General features: G+C 41.4%; 1 protein-coding gene across 1 annotated transcript in view; it reads left to right on the forward strand.

The window, feature by feature from the left end:
* Positions 1–20,768, forward strand: part of adamts17 (ADAM metallopeptidase with thrombospondin type 1 motif 17) — a 136,388-nt gene that overhangs the window by 112,594 nt on the left and 3,026 nt on the right. The window contains exons 16-22 of the mRNA XM_022742136.1: positions 1,918–1,998; positions 4,639–4,796; positions 7,696–7,855; positions 11,978–12,110; positions 13,259–13,261; positions 14,446–14,650; positions 16,049–16,201. Of these exons, the coding sequence (XP_022597857.1) occupies positions 1,918–1,998; positions 4,639–4,796; positions 7,696–7,855; positions 11,978–12,110; positions 13,259–13,261; positions 14,446–14,650; positions 16,049–16,201 (893 nt within the window). The remainder of the gene's footprint in view (positions 1–1,917; positions 1,999–4,638; positions 4,797–7,695; positions 7,856–11,977; positions 12,111–13,258; positions 13,262–14,445; positions 14,651–16,048; positions 16,202–20,768) is intronic.

The following is a 20,768-nucleotide window of genomic DNA, read 5'->3' on the forward strand; positions in this document are numbered from 1 at the left end:
AGCCTAACCATTTTGTAGCAGTGATTTGTGACCGGTGTAGCGGGTACCATCAGACAGTGCTGTTCTGCTGATAGGGCCATGAAATAGAAAACACTCACGTGGGTCATTTTTGACTTCTTGCATTTCACTCACCAGCTTCATTTCTCACATTTACCGTACGTACATGGGATAACCGTATGTGTGATTAAACGGGTTTGAAGATAAGTGCACTTTACTGGCCCTGCACAGTCACACTCACACAGGTGTTCTGGATGAGAGGAGCCCAGGTGAAAGTTAGACAGAGTCAAACTCTATGAGTGAACAAATTGAATATGTTAATACAAATGTAGAAGGTGTGAGTTTGTTGCACTGTGACAGGTGTAGCAGATATCAACCGCCTCTACACACTGACCACACAGTCCTGAGAGGAGCTTTAACGCTGTATAAGTGAAGTGTCACAGCATTGGAAGTGAGGATGAAGGTGAACATTGAGTAAATTATCCAGATGATCTGTTCTGCTTCCTGGTTCGGATTTGATCTGTTTTGCTTCTTTTTGTGGTTATACGCTTATGTATGAGTATTTTAACAGGTATTTCAGCTGGATTATATTTGTTTCTCTACAACATTGTTGTGATGTGGTGTTGCCACAGATGCAGAGCTGTGTGTAACAGAGACTGTCTGCTCCCAAACCTCAGCTGTAAAGATGCTGAGGGAAATGTTATCATAACCAATGAGAATGATGGCCAAAGTAGCAGAAATAAGACTGAAAATGAGCGTGCTCTTCTATGACTTTCTGTAACATCATCTGGTATTTATATGCTAACCCCCAACACTCTGTAGACACAGTTATTGGTAATATAATAGAATAATAGCTGTCAGACTGATCTGCTTTGTGTTGAAATAATGCCCAACAAGTAAAGCAGAAGTATGCTGTGTGTGGAGAAGGGCTGGTGGCTGGTTGTGTGACAGAGATGCAACAATTAGCAAGTAGAATATTGTAATCCGTAATGAACAGTAGTCTATGTGTTTGATGGTGGTCTTATAACACCATCATTTCTCTACAATATTTAATCATAAAAATACTTTTGCATTAACTTTGTAGTTTAACAGTGTTTTTCTTTTGTTTTTAATATTTATGACATGACAGACTTTCCCCCAGCCTGTCTCCTAACCTAATTTGCATGACAAATGTCTCCAGGTTTTATTAGGTGTTGCAAAGAATAATAATTAAAGCTGTAAGAACATTAATTCTGTAAGTAACATGCCAAAAGCCCAAAATCAAATTTGGCTGGTGTCTGATCAATGTGCTCTCTGTCTTCCACCAAAGATCCTTTGTGATTTTGAAGAAGCAACACTCTGTAACACCACTGTACAACTTGTCATGTGTCAGATACTTATTTAATCTAAAATTAATATTTAGTATCTTCTGTTGTTTATCTCATTTTCAGTATCATTCAGTATTATTTAAGCTGCCACTAAAATGATGTTTTTGTCTTTTGAGTATACAGAAATTACAGATCTCAACTGAACTGAATTTGAGTTTTAGTCATTTTAACATTTGTTACTAATGTTTAAATATAAACCTTGATTGAAATTTGATTTAATAGACAGATTGAAAACTAGATTCAGATCACTAAAATACAATCACACCCTCACTTGTTTGTGTCTTTAGGTTTATTTACAAAGAGTTGAAAATGTATGGAAACCAATGGATAGACATTTTGAAGGAAAAACTTAAAGCCACAACTAAAAAAAAACCCTAGAACATGTAAATATAAATATGAATATATCTGATATGATGAGGGAGTGAATTCGGTGGTGTAGTGGATAGAGCATCTCTGATACAGACACAGACGTCACCAGCCCATCCCTGTCTCCATGTCCACCGGTGTATGACTCTGAGTGTATTTTCACCTCATGTTTCTGTCTTTCTGTCAGGCTACATCGAGGCCGTGGTTATCCCTGCAGGAGCCAGGAGAATCAAAGTTGTGGAGGACAAACCTTCACATAGCTTTCTGGGTAATGATGCATGTGTTTTACAGGGTGTACTTCAGAGCCTTGAGAATGATCACACAAACACAAGAAACATGTTTCTTTCTCCATGTTTCTTTCTTTCTGCAGTATCATTACAGTGTTTACACACAACTACTTTAGTGCCAGGATACTACTGTGCATTCATATGATCCCATTGGGTCCCATTCCATTGGATGGAAAACATGGTGGCTTTTCTGGAGACACTTGGAAGTCTGGAAACACAAATACTCAGTAAAAATCAGGTTTGAAGGGGAAAACTGAGCACACACGTACAGAAGAATGGTTTATTTTACATCTAACCCCAACACCTAGTTGTTAACAGTGATCAGGACTTTAGTAGAGGAATGATGTTAACATTTGGTGATTGATCCGGTCCAGAGCTGAATTGAAGTGAGCAGGTAATGTTTATTCCCTCTGATTACTTTTTCATGGCTAAGCTGAAATAACGTATGTGCATGTTGAAAGAGTTAAGCGACATTTATAGAAACGAGTATGGGATGGTTGGATAGTGTTGGAAATCCCTCCTGCTACACCTGTTGACCATGGCATGTGTGTGTGTGGGGGGGGGGGGGGGTTAAAGTTATGCATGTAAAAATATACTGGCAGCATTTTAAGTAACTCCTCACCATTCAAACCCTAATCTGTCTATTCACATTCAAGCAGGTAAGATAATCTTTTTGGTTCAGCCCACTTCGACCTTTGTCGGGCCAGCGCTGGGACAGCTGACTGCAGGGTTAACATGGCTTCTCTGGACGTGTGGTGAGGTAGTCGAGTAGCTGGTCTTCAGAAAACCTACAATCAAGGGTTCCTTTAACAGACTGTCCAGAGCTGCTCTTGTTCTGGTTGAGGGAGGAGCTGAAGATGCAAATTGCTCTGAGCTTTTTGATATAACCCCTTAAAAAGTCACTGTAGCATTTGATCAACACATGATATGACCCATCCACCAGACAACAGTTTATCCTTCCTCCCAGCACCTCAGATACTTTAACCAGATACAGATGGAGAGCACAGGTTTTGTTTTGGTCTCTGTACAAGCACGATGAGACTGAATCTGACAAGAAGACTGTGAGGACAAGACTCTGGACACTGGTCACTGGACCTCTCTCAAAATGTTGAACTGTTCATTTAACCTAAACCTCAACCAGATACAACACACAAAAGTGATTGGATCCCTGTGCAGTATCACTAAGATGTTAAATTATTCAAAAGTGTGTCATCACACAATAATTGTATTATTTTTTGTAATATTGTGAGACTTCATAAAGATGGAGAGGAGAGAACAGAGTCAGTAGGCTGCTGAACATGAGCTGAAACAGCTACAGCAGTGGTTAGGAGGAATAGGAAGGTCCGTACGGCCAATAAACAGAAGGCGAGAAGTGACACCAAGCACAATTCGCTGTTTGTAAGCGCTTCTGACTTGGTACAAGGATTATCTGTGGGAACCGATCAGACAGAGTGAAGGACACTGCATTAAGTCAGCCTCCGCCGTCGGCCACCTAGAAGAAAACCATTTGCTTACAAAACTGCAAGATCTTTTCACAAAGTGTTGTACAGGACCTGGAAAGAAGCCTGATGATATTGGTCACATATTCTTTGGTCAGATGAGACCAAGATGAAAGATGAGTTTGTTTGGATCAGACGGGGTGCAGCATGTTTGGAGTGGACCAGGCCAGTGACTGCATACTGCCGACTGTGAAACACAGAGGTTGGAGTTACTGATAGGGGGCTGCATTAGTGCAAAATGTGTAGGGGAGATGATATTGATAGATGATACTGTGAATGCATGTTCTTTGACCCAAATACCGAATGAAAAAAAAAGATTCCCAGACAGGAGAGGAATTTTCCAACTCTACAATCATCCCATACTCACTGCAAAAATCAAATCTTTTAAAGAAGAAAAAAGTAGAAACTGACCTGACCTGCCAGGTATGTCCCCTGACTTGAATCCAGTAGAACACCATAGGAGTATTTTAAAGTGGAAGGAAGAGCAACAAAGAGCAGCTGTGAAAAAGCAGAACATCATCCACACCCAGGAGGACTGGAAAACAAAGCCAGACACACAAAACATTTTAAAAAATAAAAGAAAGGTATCTCACTATTGAAATGAATGAAACTTGTGTTGCAGTTGATTCTTTAATACAAACCTTTCATCATAGTTTAATCAGTCAAACATTTCTGATTTCAAATTAATGGGCCTTATTCTTCTTGGATAAAAACAAATGAAATTTTATTGAATAGCCCGGGTTTGTCATTACTGAACATGTTAGTGATATTGACTGAGTTTGGTTGTATACCGTAGGTGGCTGCATGGGCTAGGATTTATCATTGCTGTTACCATATACTGAATGTAGCAGACGATGTGAAATTGTTGCCATTTCAATTTGGGTTTCACTGTCTGCCCTGTTGAGTCTCCAGTGTAAACACTACAACTTTTCATGAACTGACATTCGACAAATACACAGAAAATGCACTGTTCACGCGTTCAAGTCTGTTTGACAAGGACAACCAGGAACTAACCTGTGATATGAGCAGTAGTAGTTAGAACGGGTCAGGTGTTCATTCGGTGTCAAACACAGGATTTCTGCGTTAAGGTGTTACCTCTGACCTCCTGTGTCTTCCTCACAGCCCTCAAAGACTCCAGTAAGAGATCCATCAACAGTGACTGGAAGATTGAGCTTCCAGGAGAGTTTGAACTGGCCGGGACCACGGTGCGCTACGTCAGAAGGGGACTGTGGGAGAAGATGTCTGCCAAGGGACCCACTAAGACCCCCTTACACCTGATGGTAAACACATCAGTCACTCTGTTCTTTGTTAATATATCGCAGTGCACCTTTAATTGCACAGTACATCTATCAGACTGGCTGAGAGTGGTGCAAAGTCAGCTATCATCATGGGCATCAGGTCAGGATGCATGGAAAGGAAAAAGCCATGAAACATCAGTCCTCTGACAAAGGTTTATTCTCAACAGCAGTATAATCAATTAGATTCTAAAGATAGAGTTTGTAAATGAAAAAGCCATTCATGGTGCTCAAGTGTCTAGGGATGTTTACATTGCATTCTGGGAACGGTTTGAAGGGGGAGCAGAGCGAGTTTAGAGAAAAAACAAAATCAGTTGGACTCTTGTTTAGGGCTTCATATTGTAAACTAAATGAGCTATGATACATTAGTCAAATACAATAGAGCATGTCCATCACATACGTGGTAGACAAATCTAACAAGTGTGTATCTAATTTTTAGTTAAAGGTCAGTGTGATTTCATTGCAGATCAGTTCAAATGCTGCCAAGAGATGCTAAACAACCTTTACCCTGCAAATTGACACATTTCATAGGCTCTCTGTATTTTCTGATGCTCTTTTTACACCAAAAATCAGTGCATACAAGTTGTTTTTTTAAACTATACCATCCACTCACCGAGTCAAAATGACAAAAAAGAAAAAAAATGTGATCTCAGTGATTTTGACCGTGACATGATTGTTGGCGTCAGACGGCTGGTTTGAGTGTTTCTCAAACAGTCTCTTGAGTTTTTACTCAGAATGGAGCAAAAACAACAAAAAAAAAACCATCCAGTGAGCAGCAGCTCTGTGTTGATAAGAGAGGTCAGAGGTCAGAGGAGAATGGACGGACTGGTTGGAAGCTGACAGAAGGTCTACAGTTACTCAGATAACCACCGTGGTGAGCAGAAAAGCATCAGAGTGAACAACACGTTGAACCTTGAGGTGATGCTAACGCGTACTTTTATCACATTTGGACTACTGTAATTCTCCGTCTTAACAAATCTTCCCTTCTCATTTACAATCTGTCCAAAATGCTGCTGCAAGGCTTTTAACAGGATCCAACAGATTGTCACGTATGACCCCTATTTCACCCTCTCTGCACTGACTACAGGTTCATTTTAGAATCCGTTTGAACATTTCAGTGCTCACTCTTAATGCATGGCCAGGCTCGGTAGTATCACTGACCTTCTACACCTCCACTCCATGAGCCCAACTCCTAGATCCTCTACCCAGGGTTCTCTAAGTGAGTGTATATCCACACTTGATGCGATCAAAAGAACACACACAGTCACCCCGTGCAGAGCTGGAGACATGGCTGAACAGCCGATTACACTATTGGGCATAGCTGTAAGGCAGTGGTCTGCGCTCTAATGGAAGCTAATGAATCTCATGTCAAGGATATCCATGACTACCAGTGCCTTCTTTAATGGACTTTTGTGTCTGTTGGTGACACTGAGCTTACTGCTGATGCTACGTCATGGATTTTACCACACTGCAAACATCCGCATATTATCAGGCCGTCTGAGTCAGTAAAGAACTGCTTCCAGTTGGGATTTAGTTTGTTTCATGTGTTGTATCAGGATACACTCCCTTTTAGAAAAGCAGCTTTTTCTTAGGAACTGGTTTAAAATAACTTCACTGCGCTGGCAGATTTTCTTGTCTGGTTTTCAGATAATCATTCTTTCATTAAAGACATTAGATGAATATTTTCACAGTGTGTGTTTGTGTCAGATATTCAATATATATATAGTTTTAGTAAAGGGTTCTTGATATCCCTATTGTTTGTGACTTGGGCTGCTGTTCTTGCACATGGTCAGCAGCTGTTTTGCATTTCAGTTTTTCTCTTCTTTTAGTACGAGTAGAAGCATACTGTAGTGTTTCCCATGAAGAAGACAAAGAAATATTATTTGGCTTTAACCAACAGAAAACCTTACTTAGGCTACTGTCGGTCACAGCCAATGACAAAGCAAGAAAAAAGAGGTTAGACCTGTGAACTAACAAGGCTGACCATGTGTCCAGCATTCAAGAGAGGAGGTTATTTAGGAGAAATCCATTATTTGTATCCATGTTCATGTAACTGCGTGAAAAGCAGAAAAGAAGGAGGAGTGTTCCTTGGCTGCAAGAACAATGATGGATGTTAATGACATAAAGTATTAAGAGAAGTAAGATAAGAGTTTGAATAATTTACAACTTAATTTGTACAACCCTGGTCATGCTGTGCAACAGTTTTAAATCTTTGCAAGTCTACCTCAATACAATGCTCAGAGGGGATATTCTGTATATGTAGGAGTGATTTCTCTGGTCCATACTGTCCATGAAGAGATCCTGTTGTGTCACGACTACACTGTTTTCTCTGGTCCATACTGTCCATGAATCCTCCTCCTGTGCAGAGCTAACTTGGTGACAATCACACTGTATTTCCTCTAACTCCCACTGGTTTGCCGGTGGAGAGCAGCAGAGATTTGGTTTACATCAGAGTCAGTGGCTTAAATAAGACTGAAACAGGAATACACTAAACTAAACGGACATTCAGGTGGAAGTTAGAGAAGTACTGAGAGCTGAACACAGAGAGACTTTTAAAAACAGACCTTTTCTCTGTAGTCTTTAATACAGACACACAAATTTATACCCAGAAGACACACAACTATCCCCTGCTGTGAGGCTGCAGTGGAAGCACACGTCATCACAGCTAGGCACGGCACGGCACGGCACGGCACAGCTGGAGAGGACCAACCCGGGCCCTTGGAAGAACCCTATTAGTGTCGATTTACTGTTTAAATGGAAGCAATCACTGTAAACCTGCATAGGTTTGCTTTCTACTGTTGACCGCTAAACACTGAACATTAGTTTGACAAATAAAGATAAAAGGCAGATGAGGCGTAGCTAAACCTCTCTCTCATGTTCCCAGGTTCTGCTCTTCCACGACCAGAGCTACGGGATCCACTACGAGTACACGGTGTCTCTGAACACGTCTCAGGACAGGAGTAGTGAGGAGCAGAGGGAACAGGAGTATCTCTACATCTGGACTCACAGCAGCTGGCAGGACTGTACTGTCCAATGTGGAGGAGGTAACACACACACACACACACACACACACACACATACACATTTGCACTGAGATTTACATGCAAACTATGAGTCACGGTTGCGCGCACACATCATTGCATAATGTCATGTAAAATACAGTCTCTGCGGGGAAATCAGTTTGTCTCAACAGTAAAATCCTGTTCGGTTACAGCAATGATAATATTTGTATAAATGTCATCTGGTTTATTTTTCTCTGAATGGCCTTTGCCAAGGTTTCCACCATATGTGTTTATGTTTTTGGGAAGTTTCTCCTTGTTTTCTCAAAGAGATCAGATGGGGTCAGGAGCCATTAGACGATGTGACTTTGGAGCCGATCTGTCTCATCGTGTTCTGTCAAATCAGAACACGATGAAACCGAGCTGAAAGTTAAGACGTCTTTATTAGAGAGGTTTGGTTGGCAACAGTTAGAAAACATAGTCCAGACACTCGGAAATGCAGACTTTGATGACATTGGAGATAAAATAAATGTAACATGAAATGTTATAAAAATATTACAATAGTTTAATCAAAACAAGAAGAATGAAGTCTTGTTCCTACTAAAGAATCAGTTCTGACTTTACTTCTGTACAACAGAGAACGAAGGAGGAAGCAGTGTCCCAAATCTTACCTTCTTCAGCCTCCTCTCACACACTTAGCTTCTGGAAACTTTCTGATACTCGGGGCTGAGTAGGAAGTAGGATAACCACAAGAGCAACACCGGCATGCCTTTGGCTCCGAGTTTACTTCCTACCAGCTGTTGACAACAAACAACAACAGCCATTTCTAAAGTGAAGCTTGTGTTTGAAACTATAGGAGGTGGTGTATGATCAACAAGTAGACCAGATGTTTGTGTGCTGGTGCGTGTGTGCTCTGAACAACAACGGAAGACGCCTGAGCGTCTTTTTTTTTTACTGACTATTTTTTTACTATATTATTATACACCAACATCAATATCTTTTAAAGCCTCAGATGTAGAAATGAATTAAATCAGGTGTGTCAGTGTTTTGTCTGCTCGCCACATTCAGCCCATCTAACACCGAAGAGATCGTTATCTCATAAGACATTGATCTCATAATTATCAGCTCTGGTTCTTGTTATTATGAGACAAAGATCAAACTACAACATGTAACCACGGAGTCCTGCTGAAAAAAAACAAGCATTAGTTACATCAGCTGTGTGTTTACAGGACCCGATCAGTTACTTAATAAGGTGTGTGTTCTGGATGTCAAATCATACATCTACACGGGATGTCAAGTCTGTTCCACCACTGAGAGGTGATGTGCCGAGCTGTGGTGGTCTCACCCCCCCCGCTGCTCCACTGGCTTCTAATCCAGAAGCACCTGACCTCATCTCCTGGATAAAATAATCACATCATTTCTCCTAATAATGACTGAGTCATGATCACAAGAAAATCTCTGTGTTTTTTTTTTTTCTTTGCCTGTGCATGGAGCTGCGCTGTGTTGCCACCTATCAACAGTCCCTGATGGTCCAGCAAGAAAAACTCACTCTCTCGTCAAAGCTGTGTGCTTATAGTGAAGACTGCATAAACATAATTTTTGCCTGAGTTGAATTAAGTTGCTTCACTTGGCATCTCTGCAATACCTTAGAATCAGTATATTTGCTTATGTCTTATATTCTTGTAAACATGACTTATTATAATAGCTCATACAAAGTACAAGGATATAAAATAGCATCATTAGTTTTCAAGTGTCCTCTGAAGAGTTCTTTTACATACAGACCTAATCAGAAAATCATGTGGCAGCATGTAGAGCATGCAAGAGGTTCAGAGGTTTGTTTGTTTGTTTTTTTCACCAAATATGAGAATGGCAAAGAAATGTAATCAAAGCCTTGGACCATATCATGATCGCTAGTGTCATGCAGTGAGGGAAAGGCTCAGACACCATGAATGTCCTGGGATTATCACTCAAAAGAACTTGTACACTTTACAGAGAACAGTGCAGAAAATGGTACAAAACCTAATTGAAAAAAAAAAAACATCCATTTGTGCGAGCAAAATGACCTCGTTAATGAGAAAGCTCAGAGGAAAGTGGGCAGGCCGGTTGAAGCTGGGCAGGAAGGTGACACTAACTGAGTGGTATGCACCTCGAAGTAAAGCGGCTGCATTAGCAGAAGACCACAGCAACTTCCACTTCTGTCAGCGGAGAACAGGCAACTGAGGCAGCGGTCTGCACAGGCTCACCACAACTGCACAGAATTAGACGAGGAAAACAAAACCTGATGGATTCCCTGATGAATTCCCTTAATACCACCTTCGTATGGTACATACATGCCAGTGTAGTGCCTTTGAGATGAGACGAAAGAGGTGATTTGCAGCATGGTGCATGTGCAGTCAAGAAAAACCTGCAACTGTATCCAGCCTGTTCTGGGGGACAGGTGTATGTAATAACTAAGCCCTAAGTATATGTGTCAATAAGTAACGATGTCAATAAAATTTGTGACCACATCATGTATAAAATTCTAGGTTTAGGACTATTTGTGGGTTTAACCGTCCAGGTAATCCAAGAAGATCAGTGTCAGATCAGGTTTTGGCTTTGGTCTCTTAAAGCTCATATATTTTTAGTAGTTAAAAGGGCACATAACTAAAATAGAGAAATGAAGGTTGATTTGAGGAGAAGCTGCTGTGGGTGAACGGTGAAGACATGTCTGGAGTGGAGGGGGGTGGATCACAGGGCGTTTGGACGAAGAGAAAGACCTGTGGAGAGCTAGTTACTAATCCAATCCTATGATCTACACTGTATTAGACAGAGCAGGCTTCCCTCTGTGGATACACACACACACAGAGAGAGAGAGAGAGAGAGGGAGAGAGAGCACAGGGCAATGCTAACTCTTGATGATTTCCTGAGCAGCTCTCTTATCCTCTTACTGATGTAATATTGGCATCCAGTGCTCAAAACATTTCCATTTGCGAGGTCAGGTGCTTCTGGATTAATCAGCAAAGCAGCGAGGGGGTACAACCACCGCCGCTCAACACATTTTTAATGGTGCATTAGAATGTATCTGTTTGCTTGAGATCCCATGTAGGTGAATGATTTGACTTGGAGAGCACGCATCACTGATCCGGTTCCGTAAACGCACAACTGACTGAACAGGGGAACAAGTGGTGCAGTTGTTGTGGTTAGGTCAGTCTCTGCAAGGAACAAAACACCACTCTGAACATCCAACAATCCCAGACATTGAGTTCAAAATCAATTCTCAATTAAGAATCAACTTACAAGGTATTCGTTTTTACTCACTCCTCTCACATCCTTGGAACCATCCATCCATTAGCTACATACATTAGCTTATCCTTTAGCGGGGGCTGAGGGCCAATCGCAGCTGACATTGGATGAGAGGTGGGTTTACACCCCGGACAGGTCACCAGTCCATCATGTTTCTGGACTGTGGGAGGAAACAGGTGCAGCCACCCCCCACAGTGCACTGGGTGGATGTGCCCTTGTCTGCACAAACGTGACACAGTGAAGTCTGGTATATCAGTTAACTGGCTCTTAAAGCAGTAGTTTGATAGATAATGCAAACAGCAGAGGTGAAAGGAGGCTCTAGCCATTTTTATATTATTCTTCTTTGCACAGTGAATCCACAGATCCAAACATTACCATCCCTGTGTGTAATTTGATTTTACTTTATTATTAAAATTTATCAGGCTAATTGGCCTATTATCAAGTCACATCTTATCTTCCTGCTTTTGGGACCGACTTAAATTACAGTTTTGTCCACACTGTAGATTCTTCTGTTCAGACATGATGGTAGTCAGTGGATCACTTCTACATCTGGATGATTTATGCGAATGATTTCATTTTGTTCTTTATTTGTCTTTTATTTCCTGTATATTGATTGAATTTGCACTAAAGTGTGTAAAGTGTATATCTGTGTGTATCAGTGTGTTCCAAACACTCATAGTTTTACAACAATATTCCGAAAAATCTAAATACACAGTTGTTTGTGCATAGTTAGCTAAACAGACACAAAGAGATTGTTGGTTGGAGCATCTGTTCTGTTTCATCAGCAAGGATCAGAGTTTATCTCAACTGTCTGAAGTGGTTTGTGTTTCTTGAAGCATCCATTTTTTTTCACTGGCGTGTTTGGGTGTGTTTGTGTGTGTGCAGGTGAGCGGAGGACAGTGGTTTCCTGTATGAGGATAGCCAATAAAACCATGGAGGTGGTCAACGACAGCTACTGTCAGCTGGAGAACCGACCACAGCCCCAAGTACGACTCTGCAACTCACACCCCCTCCAGACGTGGAACTCACGCGAGCGCACACAACACAACAACCACTACCATCTACGCACACACACACAACAAACACACCAACAAACGCAACCACCACCACACACATCACACACACCAAAACAACACCACCACACCGCCTCACACCTACCACACGACACACATACCACAACCCTACCAGTCCACAAACACACACCCAACACTACACACGACACGCACACACCATCACACCACCGACACCAGCACACACAAACACGCTACACACATCACTCACAACGACACACACCACACTCACACACCACACTACTACCACCACAGCACCACATCTACTAGTGCATGCTCACACACACACAACAGCAACGACACACACACACAACACACACGCACACCACACCAAACACAATCCCACACGCACCACACACTCACTCACACATCACACCCACACACACACACTCACACACACACACACACGCTCACACACACACACACACACACACACACGCGCTCACACACACACACGCACACACACGCGCACACTCACACACACACGCACACACACTTACTTTCTTATCGGTACACCGTGGTAGAGACAGATAAATGATTGAGTAATTTAACCATGCTCACATGGATCACTGAACATGTCTGTGCTACAATCTGGGCACACACTGACAAAGCTTAGTAAACACTGTCAAATGTCAGCTCATGCATTTTCATTGATCTGCCCTCTGTCCGTCACCTTGTAGCTTCCCTTCAGTTGCTTTTTCTTCTGTTGTGTTTAGTTATTCAGTTTCAAAGGGTAAATCAAGAGTATTCATGATGATTTGATGTGTTGTGTCTCTTTTACTCTTCTACATAAACCATCGCTGTACTTTGGTACTTTATTTTAAATTGTGCTCTGTAAAAGTGCATCCACACTGAAATTCATAAAGTCTTCTCTGTCTGTCTGTATCAGCCCTCAGCCCAACGTCATTATATGTTATTACCCAAAAATGGAGCTTCTTTTAAAGCAGCTTCCAGAGCGCGGTGGAATCCTGAGAGTGCACGGTTTCATATATGTGAATTTGTTGGAGCTTCCGCAGCTTTACAGCTTGGTGCATACGCCGTGTTTCATGAGGCTCCAGCTGTGTCTGTGATGCTGAACCCCTAACCTGCTCCGGAGCAGGTTAACTTCAGAGGATCACATCAAAACCTGTCAACAGCCGAACTACTGACCAATAAAGTAAAAAAACCAAATAAGCCGATATAATAACTATTATAGCTTCATTTTAATTGAACAGATATTCTTTAATCCGACAGGATTCCTGACAGAGATGAAGCTTTTACTCTCTTCTTCATCACTGCAGCTCAGAATAACATGAGGAGATTCTGAGACCACAACTGGAAATAAGAACGAAACCTCTGATGTCTTTGATTACAACAATTAGCCACACTGCTAATTATTACCACGATTATAAAGGTTCAGTCAGACTGACTCATCAGATTGAACTATACTCCTCTCCGCTTTTCTTTCTCTCCTCTCTGCAGCAGAAACAGTCTGACATTAACTCTTACTGTTTCATCTACATCTCATGTTCATAAGTTTGTTCATCATCAGGCAAAAGAGCGAAAATACTCAAACGTAATGATAATTCATGCACTTAATTACAATATATCTTTAGTATGACTTTAATAGAAATTATATTTAGACATTGAAATAATATATTTTTTTATTCCAGTCATGTGATCATTTTATTCACATTTCACCTTGTTGAATGTCACTTGTGGAAGTGGACACAACTGAACTTACCGGCAGGTTTCAGTGTTTCTTCTCAAATCATATTTAGTACTTCATTCGTGGTTCAGACGATGTTGGTTTATAATGAACAACTCTGCCTCTTTCACATGAACGCGCTCGTAGCCTGATAGGTAAACCCAGGGTTAACTGAGCCAGTTGATAACCAGCTTCATAGTACAGGTTATCCAGGACGGTCAATGTTAGGTTTAGTTAACCCAGACAACTAAAAGTTATCCTGGGTCTGGGTCTGTTAATCTGTGTTAATGTTGATGTTGTCACAAGATGTTGTGAGCATAAAATAATGATTTGGTCAGCTGGGCTGCGTGTCTCACTCCAGCTGTGATGCAGTTTTTTCTTTGCCAACTGAAAACAGAGTGATGAAGACATTTATTTCTGTTGTTCAGATGTTTAACTGTGGCCAGAATCACCTGTGCTTTGTGGACACCAAGTCGTTTTCACACAGAAAATGTTTTTTAAAACTTCATCACTGCAGTGCAGACGTGATCTAAGACTCAATCATCTCCCCACTCAGAAACAAAGCGAATGGACTGTCTCTTGGTGTTTTTTCACAGGTGGGTGACAGGTGAGTGGGGATCCTGCTCCGTCACATGTGGTAAAGGTCTTCAGCAGAGGGAAGTGGTTTGTGTTTACCACCTACAGAACGGCTCGCTCATCCACACCAGAGACCTGTACTGCCAAGGAGGAAAACCTCCTGTCCTGCAGGGCTGCGAGGGCCGCCTCTGCCTCACTGTGTGGGAGGCTTCAGAGTGGTCCAAGGTATCTCACACACACACACACACACACACACACACACACACACACACACACACACACACACACACACGTGAAAACACTGATGGTTTTTGTTTCCCATTGATGAATGATCTTAGAGAGCGTTTTTAAAATGTTGTAACATATTTTCCAGTGAGACCACAAGATACAATTCAATAAGTAACAACAATAAAAACTTGAAGCTCGCATCTGCAGAAGCTCCGAGTCCTCTGCGTGGGTAGAAGGTGGGATGCACTCGTTAATGTACAATTGTTACTTCAATCAAAATGCTTTTGGGAATGATATGCTTGACTGAGGACATAGTTTATGGCTGTAAAAACAACCTTGCAGAGTTATGTTATTAAATTATAGTTTTTGAGATTTTCTTTTTTTTCACACTTTTTCTTTTTCTTTTTATTGATTTATTTCACAAGAACCAAACCACACAACCAAATACAAAAGAAAATACCACTGGAGTTGTCTGGACATATTTCAATATTAATACAACTATTTTAATTACAACACAATTACAATTATAACATTTTGCCGATACAGCCTTATCTTTGTGCTCTTTATTTTGGGTTATTCTGGGTAATTCTTCCAACAGAATTCCCTCCGTGCTACTGAGATTGTGGATGAACATTGTGTCTCACACATTTCATAGCACTCTTCCTCTGGTGAATCTTTAACTCTGCCTCCTATTTTCAGGATATGAGATTTTTACCTGACATCACTGACCACCATGTGGGAATTATCGAAATTTGATCAATGTTTTACCAAATTACTTGAATTCAGAGCCTGAAAAAACTCTCCTCTTTGCATATGTAAGATTGTTTCCCTGTTGGGGCGTCGAGTGGCGAGTGGCGCTGGTTCAAATCCCGCATCGGACGGCCCTTTACTGCATGTCATTCCCCCCTCTCTCTGCCTCCCCATTTCCTGTCTCTCTCTACAATCCTGTCCAATAAAGGCCCAAAAAATATACTTTAAAAAAAAAAAGATTGTTTCCCTGTAAGTTACATATTCCTTTACTGTTATAAACAGAACAAGTGATGTTTCCTCCTCTCAGCGACAGAGCAGTATAAATGCCCAACATTAAATTAACAGCACCCATGTTTATCGCAGTAAGGTCACAATAAAATCAAAAAGTCTTTTGTAAAAAAGTGTGAACCAGTACTGAGGTTTGGCTCCTTAATGTGTCTTTGGAAAACAGTGGTGCAGAGAAAGAAACCACCTGAGGCTGTCCTGTCAGCAGGATCATTTCTTCTTATGTTCATTTTCATCTCTTCAGGGAAATTGGTGATAGTTAAAAAAGATAAAACTAACCCGCTTTATTCTTTAAAATAACTCATTTAGCCCTCATTCGTTTACACTGTCCTGTTTTCTATCTATTCTCACTTCCTGCAGTGTTCCTCAGACTGTGGTCAAGGCGTCCGCAGACGGGTGGTGTCGTGTACAAACCCTCAGGGTCTGTGTGATCCTCTGTCCCAGCCCACTCAAGAGGAGCCCTGTGAGGACCACTCCAGATGTTATGAATGGAAGACTGGAGACTGGTCCAAGGTACAGCTGATTCCCAACCCCATGGCTCATGTACAGTATGGTTCGGACAGAGTTAGATGAGGAGAGGATTAGTTATCGTTTCCATGAAAACTCATTCATTCACTCATTCATTCTGTAATTCAGGAAACAAACAAGTCATGAGCGTGATTCAATTCTTGCAATATTTAGGCAGGATATAATCTTTCTATAAAACACTGTTGGATTCTGTTCCTATCAGCTTCAGCTCAAGAAGCGTGACAGGACGACGATCAGACAGGTTGTTAAAACACCAGCAGTTTATCAAGATTATACGAACAGTACAGTCAGTACAGTAGGTAAAAGCTGCAGGAGGAGGAGGGTCTGTGAGCTGTGATGGACAGTTTGGGTAATAATTTGAATAATATTTGCTTTGTTCGGCTAAGCTGCAGGTTTGATTCCAACCTGTCTGATAATATTCACCATCAGAGTGATTGTAGAGATTTGAGTTTGACACATGCCAACCAGTCATCTGTTCTTTTTCAGAAGAAAAAGAACACCCCCACCCCCCCGATTAACAAGCAAAATTATTTAATTCATTAGAATATAAAAAGTACACTAGGTTTTTAATGATTTCTTTCTGTATTTATTCAATAAGAATGTAATTATGATTGAGAAGAAGATGTCTGACTAGGTTTTGTATGAACTAAAGAAGCACTCACTGGTGGTTGGGCTGTAGTGTTAGAGTGGAGCTTCTTCCCTCACAAACTATCTGTGATAAGTGAGAGGAGTCTCTTGAGCTTCAGCCACTCCACTGATGTAGGTCGGTGCCATCAGAGAGGGACAGGACAACTAACGTTTTGCCGTGCGCTGCGTCTTCTTCAGAGTCAAACAACAGCGGCAAAGATTTGATAAGATCTAAATAACCTCCTCCAGGTAGAGACCAGTCTCTTATTGGTCAACAGGGGTGGGAGGCAATCCATCTGTGGGGCCAATGTCACCCGAAAGCGACGCTCAGCAGCGAGCTAAGATGAGAAGCTGCAGCTGATGTTTTCGACACTGCTTTGCTAACGAGCTCAGTGAACCTGTGCATCTTTCCCACCTCAGTGTCTGAACTCGGTCAGTCACCACACCGCTGCCCCCAATGAATATTTCACTGTCTTAAGCTCCGCTTCGAGCTCAGCCAGCGGGCCACAGCAGGACCGCACCTCTGCGGAGGCGCGCATTTGTGACTTCATAACATTTCATAAGATTCAGAAGCAGCAGCAGTTATGATAATAAAACGCATATAGCAGAAAGACTGTGGCTGGACTGACACCTGCCATTGACTCCCATGTCTTCTTGCGTTGAATAAGAGAAATCAGATTTTCTTTACTCCAGTTTATGTGACTATGTTAAGATACAATCTCTAGTCTTTACACCCACAGTATTCAATTCTAGCAGGCACTTATGGTATTCCAAAGCCTTTAGTTATCTAAATACCTAAAGACTGTAAGTGGTTGAGAGTCCTGCTCCACTGAGCATCAGCTCTGCGTAACTCAGTTATTTATTCTGCCAATTCGAGAATTCTTTTCTTAGTATCAGTTTCAGCTGCCAAAAGACTTTATAAACTGAAACCAGCCTGATGACTGGTCCAGATGTTCTTGCTCTTTACTCACAGAATCCCTCTGTAGCGCTGAAAAGTAACGATTCCTCAGGCAAACAAGGAAACGACCTTCCACTCAGCAGTCGTGAAAGAACATCTTCCAACAGGGCATCATCTAAATATAAATGAAGGAATCTCTGTCTTTTTGTCTTTTAATTTTCTCGATAACCGCTCATTCGATCGACTTCAAACTTGGTGGCTGTGTTGCTGAGGACCCAAGGAAGTGCAGCTTTGACTGTGAAGTTGTTCGGATGAGCAGTTGTCAGGAGATATAAAAACAGAAACATTTAATGACAGTTGTTGAGACGCATCCACGTAACCAGGGTCATTTATTACAGCAATGGTGCAGAGATGGCTGCGCCTGGTTAAAGCTACAAGCTGCAGCTGCAAAAGCTGCACAAGATCATCTGAAGTGTGTTTAGGACAGAAACTGGAAACAGCTTCTCACAGCAGCTCTGCACAGAGCTGAAGCAAAAGCATACCAGAGTACTTTGTTTAAGACGCAGCAACAACAAGACAGCACCGGACTGTTTACTTTTTATCCCTGCCTAAGCTGATATACAGAGATATACAACAAGTGGAACAGGTAATGTATGCCACACTGCTGTCATGGTAACGTAACGTTACCCCATGCATCATCTAACACTGTTATTCAGCCACTGTGTATTGTCTGTTTTCTTTACTGGTCATGTATGAGCCTAAACTCACTCTAGTTCCTAATATTTTCCTTGCTGATGCAAAAATACATTTACCAGTGATTTTCTTTAATGCCTATGACTCCACAGATGAAATGAAGCCAATGTCAGACACATTTTAAGGTTGAAGTTCTTCAGTAAAATCATTGATTCTCCAGTTCAGGGAAAGGGCTGCTGTGACACATAGTGATTAAAGTAATCTACTCACATTCCACTTTATTAGGTACACCTAGATAAAACTAACACAGTGTAATATAACAGGCCTGCAGTAAATCCTCCTGAATGAGGATCATAATGTTCAGTTTTTATTGAATCTGTTTCAGAGGATGTTGATTTATTTTAATGGTCGTTTTGGAGGCAGTAATTTATGAAGCTGTTGACCTGTACTGGGTTATACTGAGAGGTGTGCCTAATATTTTGTCAGCCTTAATTCTTATAAATGAGACGGACAAAATATTATGCAAGTGAGTGTATGTGTCACAGCAATTCTTTTGAGTGATTATTATTATTATTATCATAACACTGCAGTGACATGGAAATGAGATGATGATGATGAAAAGATAAATGAAATTTTTATTAATTACATAACAAGCAGGTTTTGAACAGGCACTAGTTGGAGCTAATCGGGCTATATGCTATGGAATGTGCTGAATGAGTTCATTTATAATATTAAACATCCAAGCACATCTCTCAGTAGATTCAAACATGTGATAATCAGTTCCAGGATCAGTCGCTGGACCCTCAGCCTCCCCTGTCCATCAGACTGCTGTGGTTCCAGTTGTGCTGCTCTTCATCATCACTTCTTTGCATCTGTCCAACAGCTAAACTCATCTGAGCGTGTAATCACAGTCTAATCACTTATGTTGATTCAGTTGCGTCAGTTCACTAATAGAAACCGTTTGATGAAATCCTCCTGGCTGTTCGCTTCGACTTCTTAAACAGAAATCCTTTAATTATACAAAATTACAAGTGACTCAGACTGTGGCTGTTACAATATATCCTGTTCAAGCTCCACACACAGTGGAAATACCATTAAACATTTCTGAGCAGGTGTGTGTGTGTGTGTGTGCGTGCGAGCGTGCGTGCGTGCATGTGTGTGTGTGTGTATGTGTGTGTGAGAAAGTCATTAAATTGAAATAATGAAATGCGTAAGGTGCATTTACATTTAGACAGTTTTCCTTCAGACATGAGGCCACAGCTACAGTAGAACAATTTGAATGTAGTTAATTGGTGGTCAAAGTGTGTGTGAAAACTCAACAATGAAAATGAAAGTTACAGGTGATTTAAAGCTTCAGATGAAAATGAAGCCAGCAGATACATCCTCTCTCCAGCTGATCACGTTGCATCAGTCTCAGGAGCCGCAGCCTCCCAGTTAAACTTCAGCTCATATCATATCAATAGTTAAAGTTGATCAAGTTAATAGCTTTGAACCAGGACCTTTAACATGTGGATCAAGAAGTTTTTGATAAATAAGTTGTGCAAAATGTAGCAGCTCTGCCTCCTAATTGAATTTGTCAGCTACATATTTAGACATTCCTAACAGCTACATGCACAAATTGACAGATGAACTCACAAAATGTATTTTAATGATGTATGCACAGTGTGCTGAGTGAAGGTGCAGTAATGATACAGTACACTACATCTCTTCCTGCTCTCAGAACAAGCCAGTGAGACGGATAGAGCAGAAGGCACACAGCCGTTTTATTTTTTTAATGGTTGCAAGGATGACTGTTCGCTCCGTGCACCAGATAAAAATGATTAAAGAAACAGCTTCATGCTTCAGTTTCCTCCTGGGACCAACCCCCCGTGGCCTGACACCTATATACACAGAGTCTGTGATATCAAACCGCTGTTCAGGGTGCACAGAGAATCATTATGTGGTGTCATCTCTGTCTTTATCAGGAACAGTAGACCCTTTGCTCCCTTTTCTATGATGTTTCATCAGCAGTAAGAACACATATGTCTCATCCACACATGGGCTGTGTGCCAATTCTGATTTAGTGGCCACAGAAATTAGAATCTCATCTCATGACACCGTTCATATGAGTGCAGTCAGCCAGAGGTAGACAATAATGGCAGGGAAGCCGTTAGACTGCACCATCCTTCCCCCGGCTGGAAAGAGATTTCTATTTTGTTTACACTTGCTTTCATTGGAACAAGTTGGCTGCCATGTCTGTATATATGATTCGGTGCAGCTTCATTTTACACGAGCAAAGTTTTCAACAACCTTAGCTGTGTAACAAGGTTATGAGGAAAAGGGCTTTCCCAACAG

Source organism: Seriola dumerili, unplaced genomic scaffold (assembly GCF_002260705.1).
Source record: "Seriola dumerili isolate Sdu_G_001 unplaced genomic scaffold, Sdu_1.0 BDQW01000003.1, whole genome shotgun sequence".
NCBI classification, from domain to species: Eukaryota; Metazoa; Chordata; class Actinopteri; order Carangiformes; family Carangidae; genus Seriola; species Seriola dumerili.